Source organism: Tetrao urogallus, assembly GCF_951394365.1.
Source record: "Tetrao urogallus genome assembly, chromosome: Z".
In the NCBI taxonomy this organism is placed as follows: Eukaryota; Metazoa; Chordata; class Aves; order Galliformes; family Phasianidae; genus Tetrao; species Tetrao urogallus.
The window spans coordinates 54,556,216-54,573,121 of NC_136816.1; the positions used below are offsets into that span (position 1 = coordinate 54,556,216).

A 16,906-nucleotide genomic window follows, 5' to 3' on the forward strand; every position below is an offset into this window, starting at 1 on the left:
ATATCCAAACAGTATCCTTTGAAAACAGAAGTTCATGAGTTATATCCCATGTGAACCTTCCTGCGGGAGTGAATCTGAGGAAATCTCTGCCCTTCCGATGGCAGGTTGGCAGGTTGCAGGTGATGCTTGTAACCTGCATGACCCACGGGCTCGTTTCAGAGTAGTGTCATGTTGGGCTTTTTGTGAAGGATAATTTTTCATATGATGTGTTCACTTCTAACCGAGGTGCTCCAGGAAATTCACAGCTGGGCCCAAAGCGTATGTTCTGACATATTACAAGGCTTTTCTTTCCCCTCTCCCCCCTTTTTCTTCCTCTGAAATAAGAGATCCTATTTCTTTTTAAGACAGGAGAAATTCATCAGTTTGAAAATGTCATCGGTCAAGCGCTTGGTTTATGCTTTCATCCATTTCTTGAGAGAGCAGAGTCAGATGGAAACTTTCACTCCAGATGAACAAGAAAGCTTGGAAGGTAAGTGGTGAAGCTGACAATACTTGGGCAGGTTGTGTGCATGCATACATTACATAATTTGGTGTATGTTACCACTGAGCGTAATTGGAGTTATCTAAGTGAAATTACCACAAAATGGCATGTGAATAAGATCACAGTATTTCAGAAATTATTTGTTTTAAGCCATCTCTCATTTTAAAAATGTTCTAAAGTCACAAAATTGATTTTAAGTACTAGATACTTTGAATCGCATCAAGTTAGGCAGTGCCAGAGAGCAGGCTATGGGAATGATTTATGTTTGCATCCATTTCATTAAGAGTATGGTTCTAACACTGCTTGCCAGAGGCCCTCACAAGTTCCTAAATACCCATCTGCCAGCGTTCACCAGGACTGACACCAGACAATTTCATGCACATCTAAAACTTAGAGATGTGTTATTGAAGCAACGAAGATAATGGGTTTGGGGCTGCCATTGGTAATGAATGAGCTGCAATAGTACTAATGTGTGATGGCAGTGCCAGCGAGATGCATGCCATCCTGGGTACACTTTTTAAGAAGGGCAAAAAGGATGATGCAGGGAACAACCAACCTGTCAGTCTCACCTCTGTGCTGGCAAAGGTGATGGAACAGATCCTCTTGGAAGCTATGCTAAGGCACATGGAAGACAGGGAGAACTGTTTCCTTATTCTTATAAGACATACAAGTCTTATAAGACATACAAGAGTTCCAGGTAGTCCATCAGGGAGAGCTAAAAGAACACATAGGTATAGAAAATAAAATAAATATTTCCTATAGCTTTTTCACATAAATAGCAATAACAAAGAGTGCACAATGAGGAATATCTTCACTGTAGTACAGTTTCTATTAACAAAAAATGTAGCCTCAGAAAGATGGATTTCTATGTTTGTATTCCTCCACCAACAGAGCAATACACATTGACTTCATAGAATCACCAAGGTTGGAAAAGACCTAAAGGATCATCCAGTCCAACCATTCACCTATTCCCAATAGCTCCCACTAAACCATGTCCTTCAACACAACATCCAATTTCATTGCTGTCATTCTTTTCTCTAATTCCTAGGAAGTAGTATCACAGTGCATAACTAATAATTAATTCTGTGATGTGCTTTTCATGGCATCTGTATAAGAGACCTGCACACTGTTCTAAGCAGTCTTAGGCTTCATGTCTCAAGAGGAGGATAAGTTGGAGTCAGGGAATAGCAGGGCAATAAAGGTCATCCTGGCAGTTATGTGAACTGTAAGGAGTTGGGATTGAGAAGCAAGTCATGCTTCTCAAAGACATGAACTTAGAAAGGGAAACCTGGAATGTTCTTCCTTTCAGTGTTGCTTTTACATTGTAGTTTTTCACTAATACAAGCCAGAAAGAAACATGGAACATTTGTTCCATGTTATTCAAAGGTTATTCCACAGACCTGCTGTTGCGTCACTGTATTCTGTTGGCTCACAATGTCAGAGGCAGGTATTTGTGGTATGGCACTTGAAGCTGAGCCAGTATTCCCACCAATACTCCATTCCATGTTGTTGCCATGTGACAGATAGCAGCAGAGAGGCAGTGGATGGAGCAAAGGTGTGACACTGAGTTCTTCCACGTGGAAAAATTGGCACCCATTAACATTTGCAACAGTTGCTGAATGTTTATGGAGACCAAGCAATGGATGTGAGTGCAGTGAGCGGTGGGTGGTGCATTTCAGCAGTGGTGGCAGGGTACCTCTGCTGGTCCAGATTTTCACAAACACTTCATGCAGGCTGTTGTTCATTGCTGGCAGGAATACATAACTAATGGTGGTGAATGTGTTGACAGTGTTTTGTAGCTGAGGATTTTCTCTGTCAAATAGTGTTACTGTGTTCTTTCTGGATGTCAAAGTTTCTGTGGAAATAAATAGGAGGCGTTACATTTGCAGCCGCACATATAGATGACTATCACTTTCCACATGTATGAATTTAAATTTAACTTGTATTAGGTTATAATAGTATTACAGTGAAGTTATCGGGTCATGAAAGAAAGTCATGTTTTTGGCAATTGCATGATAGCAGATCAATATTCCTTTTGTTTTTTTACAACACTGATAAACATTGGGTTATGCCTATGAAGATTTACCTGGATACAAGTAAATCTTTAAAAGCAGTCTTACCCTCTGTTTGCCTGAAAGAATCAACATTTTATAGATTTTATTTTCTGAATAAAAATATTAGAAACCCTCACTTAAATGCTTATGTAAAGTTTACCATTTTAATACAGATATGAAATCCTAATTTTAGAGCTGTACCCTGCCAGCAGTTTCTTACCATATGCTATGTGTTAGATGATCAGAGGCAAGCATTCTAAGTAATTGGCACATTTTGTTGTGCAAAATATCTTTACTGCATGTGGAATAGCAATAGTCCAGGTCTTACCAGTGGAATTGGTTAATGTCAGGTGGAAGCTTAAAGGACAAAATAATTTGACCGATATTTTTCCTTGGTAACTTATGTATCTTGGTATTTGTGAAAAAAGAAAATAGGGTATGAGTGGCTGTGCCAGAAAGTAATTTAAGTATTTTCTATTCCCCACAAAAACAATAAAAAGAAGTAGAACATTATAAATATAATTGAGAATTTATCAAAATATAAGTCTGGCATATATTCAAGCTCTTGTGTGTTCAAATTATAACATGATGTCAGTGATAGTGAAAGTTTCCCATGCTTACATGATGAATAAAATGCCTTATTTTGAGGAAACAGGAATAATCAGAAAAGACAGACTGGAGAAATACATTCTTCTACAGTCCAGGATTTAGATGAATGGTACAAAACTCTGTTGGCTAATACTCAACAGTATTGTATGAATTAGCAACTTCACTTCTGCCAAGTTGTATTTTAGATAATGTATTTGAGAGGCAGTCATTTCCCTTTTGTGTATACAGTTTCTATGTGTTGTTCCTGTTTGTAGCGCCTATTACAGTGGAATTAAAGCAGAAACTCTATACAGATGGAGAAAGGCTATGGTTTTATTTATTTATTTGCTTCTTCCTGCAGTGAGTTCTCAAAGGAGTGCTTTTGAAACTGTGGAATGCTCTGCTTAAGGTGAAGGTTGCATAGTAGTTTGGACGCTTTGGATGAGGGTAGTTATACAAAAGATGAAGTAGGTTGAGACTGATCTGCACTGATAAGGAGTACTACTAATACATAATTCAGAATTCAGCATAATCAGTGCTCACTTTCCTAGAAGTTTTTCTACTTACCAGGAGACGAAAGAGTTTAACACAAATCATTCAGCACACTTACTGAGTAATTTAGAATCTGAAAAACCAATGTATGTCCAACATTTATAGGCCATAGGAATATGTGCTATGCATGTTTAACTACATACTCAAGCTTTAATTTCATTACACTTCGTATGTTATGAGAGGCTTTAAAAAAAATCTTCTCAGTTTTAGTATTTATTTTACAGGTTTACTTTTTAAGTCTCCTGGAACTGGTCTTAGTATTAACTTTCAGTAATTTTACTTTAACATTTGGATCAGCATTCAGGTCTCTTGTAATGCACTGAACTAAAATTGATTTCAAATTCTAAGATTAATTTTTAGTGATAGTTTGAGTTCATCTATTCCAAGTAATTTCTAGTTCAGGTTAAAATGTATATAAAATAAAGTATAATATTAAATCATTCATTTTTCTGTTCAAATTAGGCTTCATGAAGATTCTTCTTTGTTCCTTCTCAGTTTTCAGTCTAAAACATTTGATGATGTACTTTGATGGAAACATTCTACCAGATTCTCAAAATGTTAGGGAAAGCATTGATTCAATTTCAGATATTATAAATAACAGAAAATGTGTTTATACAGAATTACATATAATAATTCCTATTTATCTTCTTTTGCCTGAAATTATGTGCTCACATTTGAAACTTCATTTTGATATTTGGTCTACTCTAGAATTGCATATTGTGAGCATAGGTAATTATTGTGGGATTGGGAATGCCATTTAATCATTTAATGAATCAGATGATTCAGAGGATTCAAAGAAATATTATGTATTTGTTTAAGAATAATGGCAGAACGGTAAATATTTTATATAGCTTTTAGTCAGCCTTGTGGTGTGCCCCATACTGCAGCTGTTAGTAGCTGAATAAGGAAGTATGAACCACAACTTCACAAATCAATTAATGCAATTACACTTCTTTCTGTTGAAAAACTGTTGAGTTAATTATTATTATTTTCCTTGTAAGTTGCAATTCAGTGTCTGGAGACCGTTTTTAAGATTAACCCAGAAGATACTCATCTTGCACCTCCACAGCATTTGATAGAAATATTTGCAAATTCTTTCCGCAAGGTAAGATTTAAATTTGAATTTTAGCATTGTTTTCCCAGTTTCTGATAAGATTTTGTACTGCATACACAACCTTAAAAGTGCTGTATAGGCCAAAACAATGTGAAAGCTTAAGGAAAATATGTGGAAAAAAAAAAAAAAAAAGAAATTTCTGTAAAACATAATAGAGTGAACTCTTTTGGGACAGTCTGAGGAATTACTTTCCTCAAGAAAGACAAGGACAATTCCATGCATAATATTACTAAACAGTGGAGGTCAAGCTGTCACCTAAAGGATTTTATTCCTTTTATCCCCAGTTAAGCATTATGCGATTCCCAGAGGTAATTATCTGCACAGTGCTTGAGGTCATCTACAATTTTCTGATGCTTCTCACTCCATTGCAGAAATAATTTAGAAGAGCACTAACCTTAAAGTGGGAACTTCTCAAAAGTGTACAAATAAGTGTTACCTGGGAGTTTCCAGTACAGGAAGCACGAAAACCATGATGGATTGCATATTTCATATTTCATCTTCCTGATGAAATGTGTGTTGAGCCATAAGGTTTCTTTGGTTGTAGAAAGCATGCTATTTTTCTCTGGATGTTAGTGATGTTTTAGTTCTTTCATACTTCCTCTGCAATACAGAAAATCTGTTTTCTTGTTGATAGAATAGCATCCAGAATGGACAGTTCTTTTTAGTGTAACCAGGTCTTATGTTTTAAAGAAAAAAAAAAAAAGCTTATTTTGTTTACATACAGATTGATAAGCTGCCTCTCTCAGATTCTTTACCGGAGGATATTGAGAAGGCTGACCATCTGAAGGATGAAGGTTTGTAAATCGACAAAGAAATTAACATCTTGTTAAGGGTTTTTTTCTGTTGTTGTTATCATGGGTAGTGATAATATTGCATCTGTATTGAGCAACATAACCTGTACAAAAAAATTCAGCTTATTTTTCACAATGATCATTATGTTCTAAGAGAGCTAAGTGATGTGCTCTGTCTGGATTCTAAGAAAGCACTGGCAGCACTTGGTATGATTACAGGACTGTAAGATATCCAGTGCTTTGTTGTGTGGGCATTACCGCATTCGGTGATTTTAGTCGGTGTATTGCACCTCCTTATCTGTCGGGCCTCAAGGGTTTGTGAAATGTACTAGGATTTTTTTTTGTCTCGTGCAACGTGGAATATTCGAGTTGTTTTTCCTTTTCCTCCTAGATTTCTTAATCTCAGCATAAATAGTAGGTCTCTGTATTCTTCTGTTTTCCTTTAACCAGTTTTTAGCTGGAGAGAGAGAGCAATTGGTACCCACTCATACTAGCTCCAACTTAACAGTGTTTCTGATCACCTTTGGTTCAGACCAATATCAAAAATTCAAGCTTTGATGGCCATCAGTAGTAGTTTTGTTTTAGAGAAATGTCGGGTAGTACAACCTTGTTGAGTGCATGTACCTTGTGAGTCTTAACTCTCAGTAGGATTTATTTGTGCAGAACTTTAACTTAAAGAAATGGTGTGTCAGCTGTGGTCCTGGAAAATTTTGCTCTCTCAACCTCCGCCCAGAGATTCAGGGATGTGAGAGATGTGGACTGCCAGTGAAGACTGAGGCAAAGAACTCATTGAGTACTTCATTTATCAGAGGGAGTACACTCTCCTTGGACCGTCTCTGCTGCCCAATGTACCTGTAGAATCTCCTTTTGTGTTATTTTTCACATCCTTTGCCAACTTCAGTTCCATCTCTTTCTTGGTTTTCCTGATCTCACTTCTGCATATCTGGGTGGCATTCTAGGCCACATGTCCCTGATTGCTCGTGAGCAATTACACTTTCAGTTTGCCTTCTCACTGGCAGGGACTGCTGACCAATTACAGTCTGGTATATCACTATGGGGAGGAGGTGTACCACACTGTACGTTTTTACGACATTGATGATACTTCATTACCTAAATCTGGCTTTGTTTATTAAGTGCTTCATGGTCACAGATAAATGCCAGTATAATTGTTTTCAGTTATTACTGTCACCTAGAACTACGTGTTCCACAGTCTTGCTTTATTTGCTTTTATGCAGTTATCTACAGTTGTAATAAACTATTGACCTGTACCTTTTCTTCCTTACTTTGGGAGAGGGCTGAAATATTTTGCCAAGGTACAGGGAAATCAGTGAAAGTACGTAATTTTCCTGATAACTTCTTGGTGTTGTTGTGGAACCAAGACTTCTGCAGCTCTAGCAGTCCAAGAATCCACAGTGGTGGCACCAAGGATGCGCCAGGGATGACATTAATCTTAAGTATCTTGTGGTAGGACTTTGTTTCTCTGTTAGTCTGTTATGAAGAATTAAAGAAACCATCACAATTACTTTATCAGTGCTCTATCTGTCAGTGAGGAAAGAACGTGCAAAATAGCTTTTGTTTTGAAAGAACTTGCTTCAACAATCTCTTTCCATAGAAAAGCTACTAGCTTTTTCACTGAAGTAGGCTTGAAAAGATAAAGTATGAGATGTTATTGAGCAGTGTCAGTGTTTCAAAGGTTAAAAATATATATATATTATATAATTTTATATATTATATATATAATATGTATATTATATTATATATATATAGAATATAATATATATTATATATATATATATAATATATAATATGTATATTATATATTATATATTTTATATATAAACCTTTGAATTGTTTTTAGGCTACCTCTTCTATGTATATGCTTCTCATTATTCTAACTAATGAACAATGTAGCAACAGCTGAGAAGTGGGGCTTATTTCCCTTATTAAATGAATAGTTACGAGGAAAATTTTTTTATTGATGTAAGACCAATAAGGAATTAACAAATTGCTTATTGAATTACTGATTAGTCTGTATTAGAGCGGTACTGCAACTACATTTATATTTCTCAATGAACTGATCTTTATTTAGCAGCAAAAACTGTCCGAAAAGTATGAAGTAGCAAAAAAAAAAAAGAAGATAAAGGCTTATCTGGTGGACTGCAATGCACTTAATGACCTTTACAGAGATAGTATATGATTCTATTTGCTTTATTCCATGCCAGTTACATTTTAAAGAATATATCTCAAAAGCATGCATCAAAACTGTCTTATTTAGGTGCTGTAATGTGGCTTCTATACTTTCTTAAAACATACTGATGTGTCTTATAATTACTTATGAGATTTTTGTGATTTACTGCAGGTAACAATCATATGAAAGAAGAAAATTATGGTGCTGCAGTGGATTGTTACACTAGGGCAATAGAACTGGATCCAAACAATGCAGTCTATTACTGCAACAGGTAAAAACAAAATAATACACACTTTTTATTCCCAAACCTCATAAACATTTTTTAAAATACAAAATATTATATAGATCAAAACTATGTGAGGCTAGAAAAACTTATATTTTTAAATTAACACGATGAATTTCTATCAGATATAAAGCAGAATTGAGATACCTCAGCAAATCTGTATCAGAAGGTGTCATATGGTCTTTAAAATTACTTTGACACTAGATGTCAGCTTTTTGTAAGTTAGGATGTTTATAGTAAATCATGACATAGGCTGCGGTTCCCAGTGTGTTGAGAATAATAAGAGCCTTTTCTTCTGGTGGTCTAGTTGTCATTTCAGTCTTCTATAGTTTTGACTAGGCTTAGAAAAAAGCACTGATGTGGGTATAAGATTTTGGAGGTTTCAAAGATTGTAATTTTGTGCATGATCTGTTGAGAAATAACAAGGCAACGTTCTTACAGTTTTGTTGTATAATAAGTTCTTCACCATAGTACTGACAAGGGACTAGATGAAGTCTGGAAGAGCATGTAATTGCAGCAGCAGCAGCAGGTTGCACTTTCAGTATATTGCCCTGAGGATCAGTATTAGAACAAAAGTGGTGTATTTTGAGACCCCTCTGTAATTAGAGGCTCTAGAGGCAGTTATGTCCTGCCTCTACAGCACCTCTGTACTTTATTCTTGAGTGCATCTGTTACCAGAAGGAGATAACAATTTGAGTGCTGTCAATCTGTCCTTGTGGTACTGCATGCAGTGGATTTTTCCTTTCTGGAGTTGTGCTTCCATTACTCAGAGTTTAATTTGTGACAAGTGAGACTCAGTGTTTTGTGGCAAGCGTAAAGAGAAAGGGAAAGCACAACTTAGTAATTTCATTTTACATCATTAAAGTAGTAGCTAAAAATGTAAATAATCTATGTTAATGTAGAAAACAGATCACATAAATGATTATAGATATAAAATGTTAATAAAAGACCTGATTCAAAAGCCTTTCAAAGTCACAGAAAATTTCTTCAATAGAATGAGCTTCAGTAGCAAATCTGTAGTTAGCAAAAAAAGGCAGAAATTTTTCATTCTGTGTGCTACATTTATGAGAACCAAAACGAATCTTGATGTCCATGAGCACAATATTGTACAAAGTTAGGTAAAAGAAGACAGGCACTTCTCTGGAGTTCCCAAAGGTATGCAGTATCTGAATTAGCATAGGCCTTTTTCTTCTCAGGAATTACTGCTTTCTAAAGTATTGCTTTTTACTTTCAGCTCTGTGAAAATGAGAGAGATTAGATACCACTGCAGCTTTAGCTGTCTGTACTTTTTTTTTTTCTTTGTAAATATGGAAAGAACATTTTCTGCTGAAATGCATGACAGATGAAGCACAATCCCCAAGTTTTATGTATAAAACTTACTGGCATTTGCAGAACTACAAAACTGTGAAGTATGCTAAATATTTAAAAGGACTAGAATGTCTTCTGAACAGACTACTTGTACAAAGTCAGGAAAAAATAATGCCATTTCAAGCTATCACAGGAGAAGGAATTGAGTGGTGATTGTAGCATCTAGCTTTTCTAATTTAAAATTTAAAAAAAAGTGCTACATGTAATGGAAATACTGTATTTCTCCCATAGTTTTTTAATAAAGGGAGAATAAACTGGATTATTATTAGGCCTTTCAAAGTGGGAAATTTTGAGAGTTAATTTGTTACTATCATCTTTTTAGGGCAAGTGCAAGTGTAAATAACCACAGCATTTAGTATTTCAGTGTTATTGCTGATATAGTGGTGCAATTTTTATTTAGTAATTCGGAGATCGTTGAGAAGTGTCACCCCAATTTATTTGCAAGCATGAGTTTTACTGAGATACAACTGTGTGTGTGTAAAATAAAGATGGCTTCAGTTCAGAACTGGCAAAAGCTGCTTAGATTGTTCTCCTGAAGCCAGTTTCAGAGATCAAGTGGGATGGTTCTTATGGAAAGGCAATTCTGTACTTCCTGAAGCACAGATTCGTAACTGCTAAGAGAGTAGAAAAAAACTACAACATTCCTTTGGACAGCATTAAAAATATACTCCTTACTGGAAAAATGATTTTACTTGAGAGTTTCACTTGATGCAATAGGTTTTGTGATGTATCTTGTGCATAGGCATAAGCTGGACGTAGAACAGTTTCTTAGGATTATTTCTCTTTTGTGCCTTCAAAGACAAGTGTGTTCTCCAAAGCCCTACTCCAGCAATACACCTTAGCATATTAAGAATGTTCGTTTGTCCTACTCCACTGAGGAAAGCTGACACATTGTCTAAGTAGTGAATGAAAAGTCAGAAAGATTAAACATGTGTGATGTAAAAACATAACATGTAAAAACGTAAGCTTGTGTTGATCTTGTTGTTACTTTTTCTTGACTAAGCTCTCTCCTTTCTTTCTCTGCCTTCTCCTAGGGCAGCTGCTCAAAGTAAACTCAATAAGTACAGTGAAGCAATAAAGGACTGTGAGAGAGCCATAGCAATAGACCCGAAGTACAGCAAAGCATATGGAAGAATGGGGTAAGCTAATGTAAATCTGAGTGAATACTGAAAACCCATGTGCTAATCAGCATGTGTTCTCAGAGATAAGTGGAGCTGTGTTGTTTTACTTAGCTGACGTTCTTATTCTGAAAGTGTAGCAATTTTCTGAGGATGACTCTGTCATGACGTCAGCTTTAAGTTTCATTGATCTTAAGTTTTAATTGATCTGCCCCTTTAGGCAGAGGATCTGCTAAATGCAGTTTGACAGAGAATGTCTGTGGGAGTGAAGGGCCATAATTGTAAGATATCTAGCTTTGCATTTTCATTAACAAAGCATATTGTGAGGATGTGGGCCGAATACTTCTTCAGCCTTTTGGCTTTTGATGTAAATTCAAAAAACATTTGGGGTGGTTCTTTGGGGTCAGCTGGCACAAAATAGCCCATGTCCATATTATTGATTAAAATCTAGTTACGGAGTGACCACATTCAAGCTGCTTATTGCTAAATTGCATTGGCCTGTGTTAACTTCTGAACCATGCCCCAGAATTGTTTGGGCTAGCTGGCTTGGGACTGCATGCCAGGGAACATTTACTTCAAATAAAAAATGATAGAATTCTGTAATTTGAAAACCTTCCCAGACACAGTTTATTTTATTAGTACAAATGTAGCCTTGAGATAGTGCATAATTATTTCACTTTGATATTGTAAGGGTTACGTAGCTCTCCTTAGATTTTTTTTCTGCATATGGTAGAACCCAAGATCTTCAGATTTCAGTGAGGTGGAAGAAAAGTACAGGGTGATTTAATAGAAAATTGGAGGTTATTTTAGAGTTTTGAATGTGAGATCAGTGTACTATTTCATGAATAGTTAAGTGGGATCTCACATTCTCAAGCACTCAAGCTTTTCCTTCCCTTGTCTGATTGCTTTAAAAGAGGATATATTCTCGACTACAGGATGCTGTTCAACTCAGAAGCTTGAAAGATTAATGTATATGGCATAGGCTGAGTAAGGATACAGTGCTTGTTTAGTAATAACTGGGGAAGAAAAGAGCAGAAACTATTGTCTCAAAAAAAAAACTTCATGTGAGATTGCTAGTTTTTCTGATTGAGTTACAAAAGTCTACCAGTTTTTTTCTGAAGATTTGATGCAAAATTCTGCATCTTGATGTCACAGAAATAAACAGAAGTCTTACAGAAATATGCAGCTGTGTAGACAGTTAAAAGAAATGCTGAATCTGGAATTGTGAGCAAGGAGACTCGCCTCCTGTTCAGACTGTAGTGTGTACCAAGAAGTAGAATTTTACATACTTTTTCCATAAATAAATGCAGTTGCATCACAGAAATATCTGACTGCATTTATCTTCTGGTTAGAAACTGCTAATTTATGGGCCAAGAACAGAGTTCATGAGAGCAATTGTGTTGAGAAAACATTAACATTGCATGAGTTACTCTGAAAGTTTCATACTGGAGTTTTATGCTGTTACTGAGTTTGTTACAGCTGAGAGTGATGACCATGATTGATGTATCTAACACACTGAACCCTCTTGCCTGTGATAAAAGACCAAGATCTCATGCTGGTTATTAACACGAGCTTATCAAACCTGTCTGCATAGCTCAGCACATACTAAAGGGAAACTGGAGTACTAATTTTTAGTGGAATGTAGGTTACACAGATCTTTCACAAAATGAAGAAAAAATCAGGTTAGTTTTGTGATCAGTGTAAATTGACTATATAGCAGAAGGCAGAACTGCAACCAGCTGGACTTCTGGAATAGCTCCAATAAAGGAAATGTTTTTAACGTTGGAGCTAAACAAATCTGAAAACAAATATTGTTTCAGAAATAGTACATAATCCATTCTGTGCACTCCTGAGCAGCTGGAAAACAATGTTTTTCAGAAATTGAGCAGGTTTCTCTGAAATGTATCTTTTTTAAAGATATTGCTACTATCATCTATATCCTTTTTGTCAAGCAGTGATGTAGAAGATCCAAGAGGAAAACCTTACACTGATCCAGTGCAAAAGCCTTTTAGATTGAAACTGGTTTTACTCTTCGTTTTCTTGCAGCAGCAGAATTCAAATTACAAGTATCTTAACTCTACTTATCTTCTAATATACCTTTCCAAATAATCTCTTGGATCAAAAGGACCGGAGGAAACAATAAGAGGAATTTCTGAGCTCAATTTGTGTTTTCATAAACTAAATCATTTGATAACGCCAGAGTTTTTTAATGAAACTTTCATATGTATGGAGCAGATGATGCCAGATGAGTTCTTGAGGATCATCTGTACTGCAGTAATAAAGGTTTACACTAAGCAGTAGTAACACAACAGCAAAACATCCTTTAATTTACTGTGAAGATAGTTAGTGGTGAGATATTTTTTTAATTGAAGCAGAAAATGTATCATTATCTTTTGATGGTTGATAATGTTCTACCCAGGATTTCTTTATTTCACATTAGGTTGGCTCTGACCTCAGTGAACAAATATGAAGAAGCAATTACCAGCTACCAAAAAGCACTGGATCTTGATCCAGAAAATGACTCTTATAAGTCAAATTTGAAAATAGCAGAACAGAAACTAAGAGACATGTCCAGTCCTGTAAGTTAGCTCTGCATCTATTTATTAACAATGGTTTTGACTGGTATTTTGGAGATAAGCTTACCTTCAAATCTTACTTCTTTCTAGACTGGAACTGGGCTGAGTTTTGACATGGCAAGCTTGATCAACAATCCTGCCTTCATTAGTATGGTGAGTGTATTTCAGGCTTTACATTACATTGCTTTTAAGGCTGAAGTTTTAAGAACAACTCTTGTTTAATAACAAGTGTTTTTAATGCTTATAATAGATAAGATGCATTATATTGAATTTAAACTTTTCTAAGTCATTTTGTTTTTGAACCAAGAAGGGAGGATAAATTTACTCTAATGCTCATCAGATTTCCAGTTGATTCTATCCTACTTATGAACATACAGTGATATACATAGATAGCTGTGTTGCTTTCAAAGATGGCAAGAATATTGTAAATTGTAATTATAAGAATATTATAAATTGTTTGGTGGCCCTGCTAGGCAGGGGGGTTGGAACTACATGATCCTTGAGGTCCCTTCCAACCCGGGTGATTCTGTGATTCTGTGATTCTGTAATAGCAAAACACATGTCATCATCATAGTGGGGATATCTTTTTTATCCACCACAGTTGATAGCAATCAAAGACATTTCCTCTTAAATGAATAGCTGTTGATTCAGATGCAGTCTACCCAACAAAAGTCTAAAGCTTATAATTGCACAGAACAACTTTTTGTTCTTTACCCTTTCAAATTATCCCTGACCTCTTTATGTGTAGTACTTCAAGAGATTGCAAATAGTGAATCTAAGTAATATGCTTTCCTTTACTTCCAGCACTCTTTCAAGCTGCAGTTTTGTTCCTCAGTAGTTTTCTCTTCATGAAGATCTGTCTTAGCCAAATGGTATAGATTAACTTTGAAGAATGGAATTTGCAGGAAAGAAATGCAAAAAATACTTATTTCCTGATTTACGTTTGAGAGGTTGTATGAAGATATATTAGTCAACTAATGTCTTTATGTCTGGGTTTTTTTAGTACACTCTATAAAATAGTGAAGAGGCACACACTGCATTATGCATTAATCTTTGGCCACAGATTTTTGTAGGAATTATATTACTAGCTTTAAGTTTAAGAATTATATTACTAGCTTTTACCTGGTTTACACTACAGTAAACACAGCAGAATTTTTGAGGTACCTTGTGAATGAAAATACAAATAACCTCATTCTTAAAACAAAGTAAGAAGATGCACAAGATATACAAATAACCAAAGAAAATATGTTACAAAACTATGGTATAAAGTAAGTTCACAATCTGATTTGCTCTGCAATATTTTGTTTATCTGGCTTTTGCTTTAAGAGCTTATTCCTACTACTTAAATAGTTGCAAAAATGATTTCTGAAGCCTGGGGATTTTAAATGCTTTATAGAATACCTTTGCACTTAGATTTTTTTTTTTTTTTTTCATTTTTAAGGTACAGGGTTTTTATGTTTGACTTGTTATATTTTTCACGTATCTGTTGTCTAACATGTTATGAATTATCTCACCATCGTTATCTTTCAAATATTTAACTGTAATGATTATTTTTGCTGGTGATCACACATCTTTGTACATAGCCTAATTTTGTAATAAAACATAGAATACACCTTGATTTTTTTCACATTTTTTTCAGTGACACATATGTAATAAAAGTGTTGTAAAATGTTGTAATTGTAGCTATATATTGTCTATTCTAGGCAGCAAGCTTAATGCAGAATCCCCAAGTTCAACAACTGTAAGTATAAAAATGGAGTTCTACTGAAACAAATGTCTTTAAGGGTTTGAACTAGAAGAAAAGGTAGTCAGTACCGAATTCCTGAAAATGTGATTTTGTATTTGTTTACTGTAAATAGTTTCTTCCTCTCACAGCTTAGTTCCTCCCTACAATTCAGCAAAGAACTAGAGTTTATTGCTTACTGTAAAGGTTCCTGCAGACCCCAATGCAAACAGTGTGCTAACTATTCCAGGATGTCAGGGATGATGTCAAATGCCATTGGTGGCCCTGCTGCAGGTGTCGGAGGCCTGTCAGATTTGTCCAGCCTGATCCATGCGTAAGTACTATGAATCATAGTTTAGTTTTACTGATACATTTGTAGAAACTTCATAGCTCACCATGTTTTAAAAAGGGATAGTACTGAACCAGTTAAACTGCAGCCTTTCCTCATTGTGTGCCCGATTATTATTAAATCAAAGGTCTTAAAGTCTTATGTCAATTGCAATGACCATGTGTTCAGTTTTATTTTCTGGCTTTCATACAGCGTTAATTTTCTAAACGCAACTTCAGCTCTACTCAAACCCTTCAGTTACTGGTACCAAGTGCATTTCAAATTGGTTGATCCTGTACTTGTGTGAACTGTGTTGAAATTGTTACTACCTGATATACCAGACTTAAAAAAGTTAGATTTACCTAGCACAAGTGGCAACAAGTTCTAAAATTGTTTCCTGACTGACAGCGCTCTGGCAAACCTACATTTAGACTAAAAGGACTCCAGGGAACTCAGATAATAGTAAGAGAGTGGCTTTTACAAAAAACAGAACCCCAGATTTTATAACATTATAAGAATGATGCATCTGGAAGAGTTAGCACAAAAATATGCAATGGCTTATGTGGCAAATCCTAGTAACAGTCCTACAATTTTATTTTCAGTCTTCTAGCCTTCTTGAAACCATTTTAAGTTTTGCCTCATCAAGGGAAGAATAAATTATAATTGGCATTCCAGACAGGACTGTGACCCTGCAAAATCAAGGGCCATTTTTACAAAAATCGTGCTATGTACAAAAATGTGCCTAGACTTATGAAAACGGTGGCTTTTCTTCAACCTTCACTTTGGTTGAAAGGAGTCTGATTAACCTTTGATACTTGGGCAAATGAAGAAGATTGAGTACCATGGCAGGCCACCCATGAGGTAACAGATTTTACATAGTTGATTTTTGTAGTAAACCAGTATCATGCTTATCTCCTACATGGAATGAATCTCAACAAGAATTCCAATCTTAGGCTGCAACTGTTGTGGAGATGCATCTGCTATTACTTCAGTCACGCAAGAAGCTTTCTTCTGTTGAGCTCTTGCTACAAGTTGCCAACCATGTACTACATTTCAACCTTAGTTATCTAAGAGTAGTTACCTTTAATTACTAGAACAAATCATCTCAAAGAGAAGGGAGCAAATCACAGAAATATATTTGCTCCTATATCTTAGTAAGTAACACAATACTTTTTTTCCATGTTACCAAATACAAAAATGGTCCAAAAAACCTGATGAAGAAGAGACTGGTGAGATTTCAAGTAGATAATATTACGATAGTATAGCTGCCTTGCTGTATAGCCTTAATCAAGGTATCTTTAGTCTTAACTTTCCTATGATGTAGTATTCAATTATATTAGGTTATCTTATTGTGTTACAAATCTGTTATTTTTTCAATTATTTAAAAACTTTTCAACACAGGGGGCAGCAGTTTGCACAGCAGATACAGCAGCAGAATCCAGAGCTCATAGAGCAACTGAGAAATCATGTCCGGAGCAGATCTTTCAGTGGCAGCACTGAGGAACATTCCTGACTTAAATGAGTCCTGTGAATTGAAATGATATATAACCCCAAAATGCATACCATAGTTAGCAGCAAAAGCACCATCGTTAACTCTTCTGCTTGAATAGAAGACTGAAAATTCTTTGTGCGTGTTTGCAAATGAGAATAAATCTGTTAAACAGATCTATTGCACATAACATCATTTAATGTATAGTTAATCTTGGAAAATCAATATACTAAATGCATTCAGTGGTTTATTA

General features: G+C 35.5%; 1 protein-coding gene across 1 annotated transcript; it reads left to right on the forward strand.

The window, feature by feature from the left end:
* Positions 1-369: 369 nt before the first annotated feature.
* On the forward strand, positions 370-16,677 carry SGTB (small glutamine rich tetratricopeptide repeat co-chaperone beta; the record flags this gene model as incomplete). The annotated part of the gene is made up of 10 exons (XM_079548748.1): positions 370-469; positions 4,677-4,780; positions 5,514-5,583; positions 7,940-8,039; positions 10,454-10,558; positions 12,978-13,116; positions 13,204-13,266; positions 14,817-14,854; positions 15,087-15,170; positions 16,566-16,677. The coding sequence occupies 10 exons, from the start codon at positions 370-372 to the stop codon at positions 16,675-16,677; spliced, it is 915 nt and encodes a 304-aa protein (XP_079404874.1).
* Between the last annotated feature and the right edge of the window lie 229 nt (positions 16,678-16,906).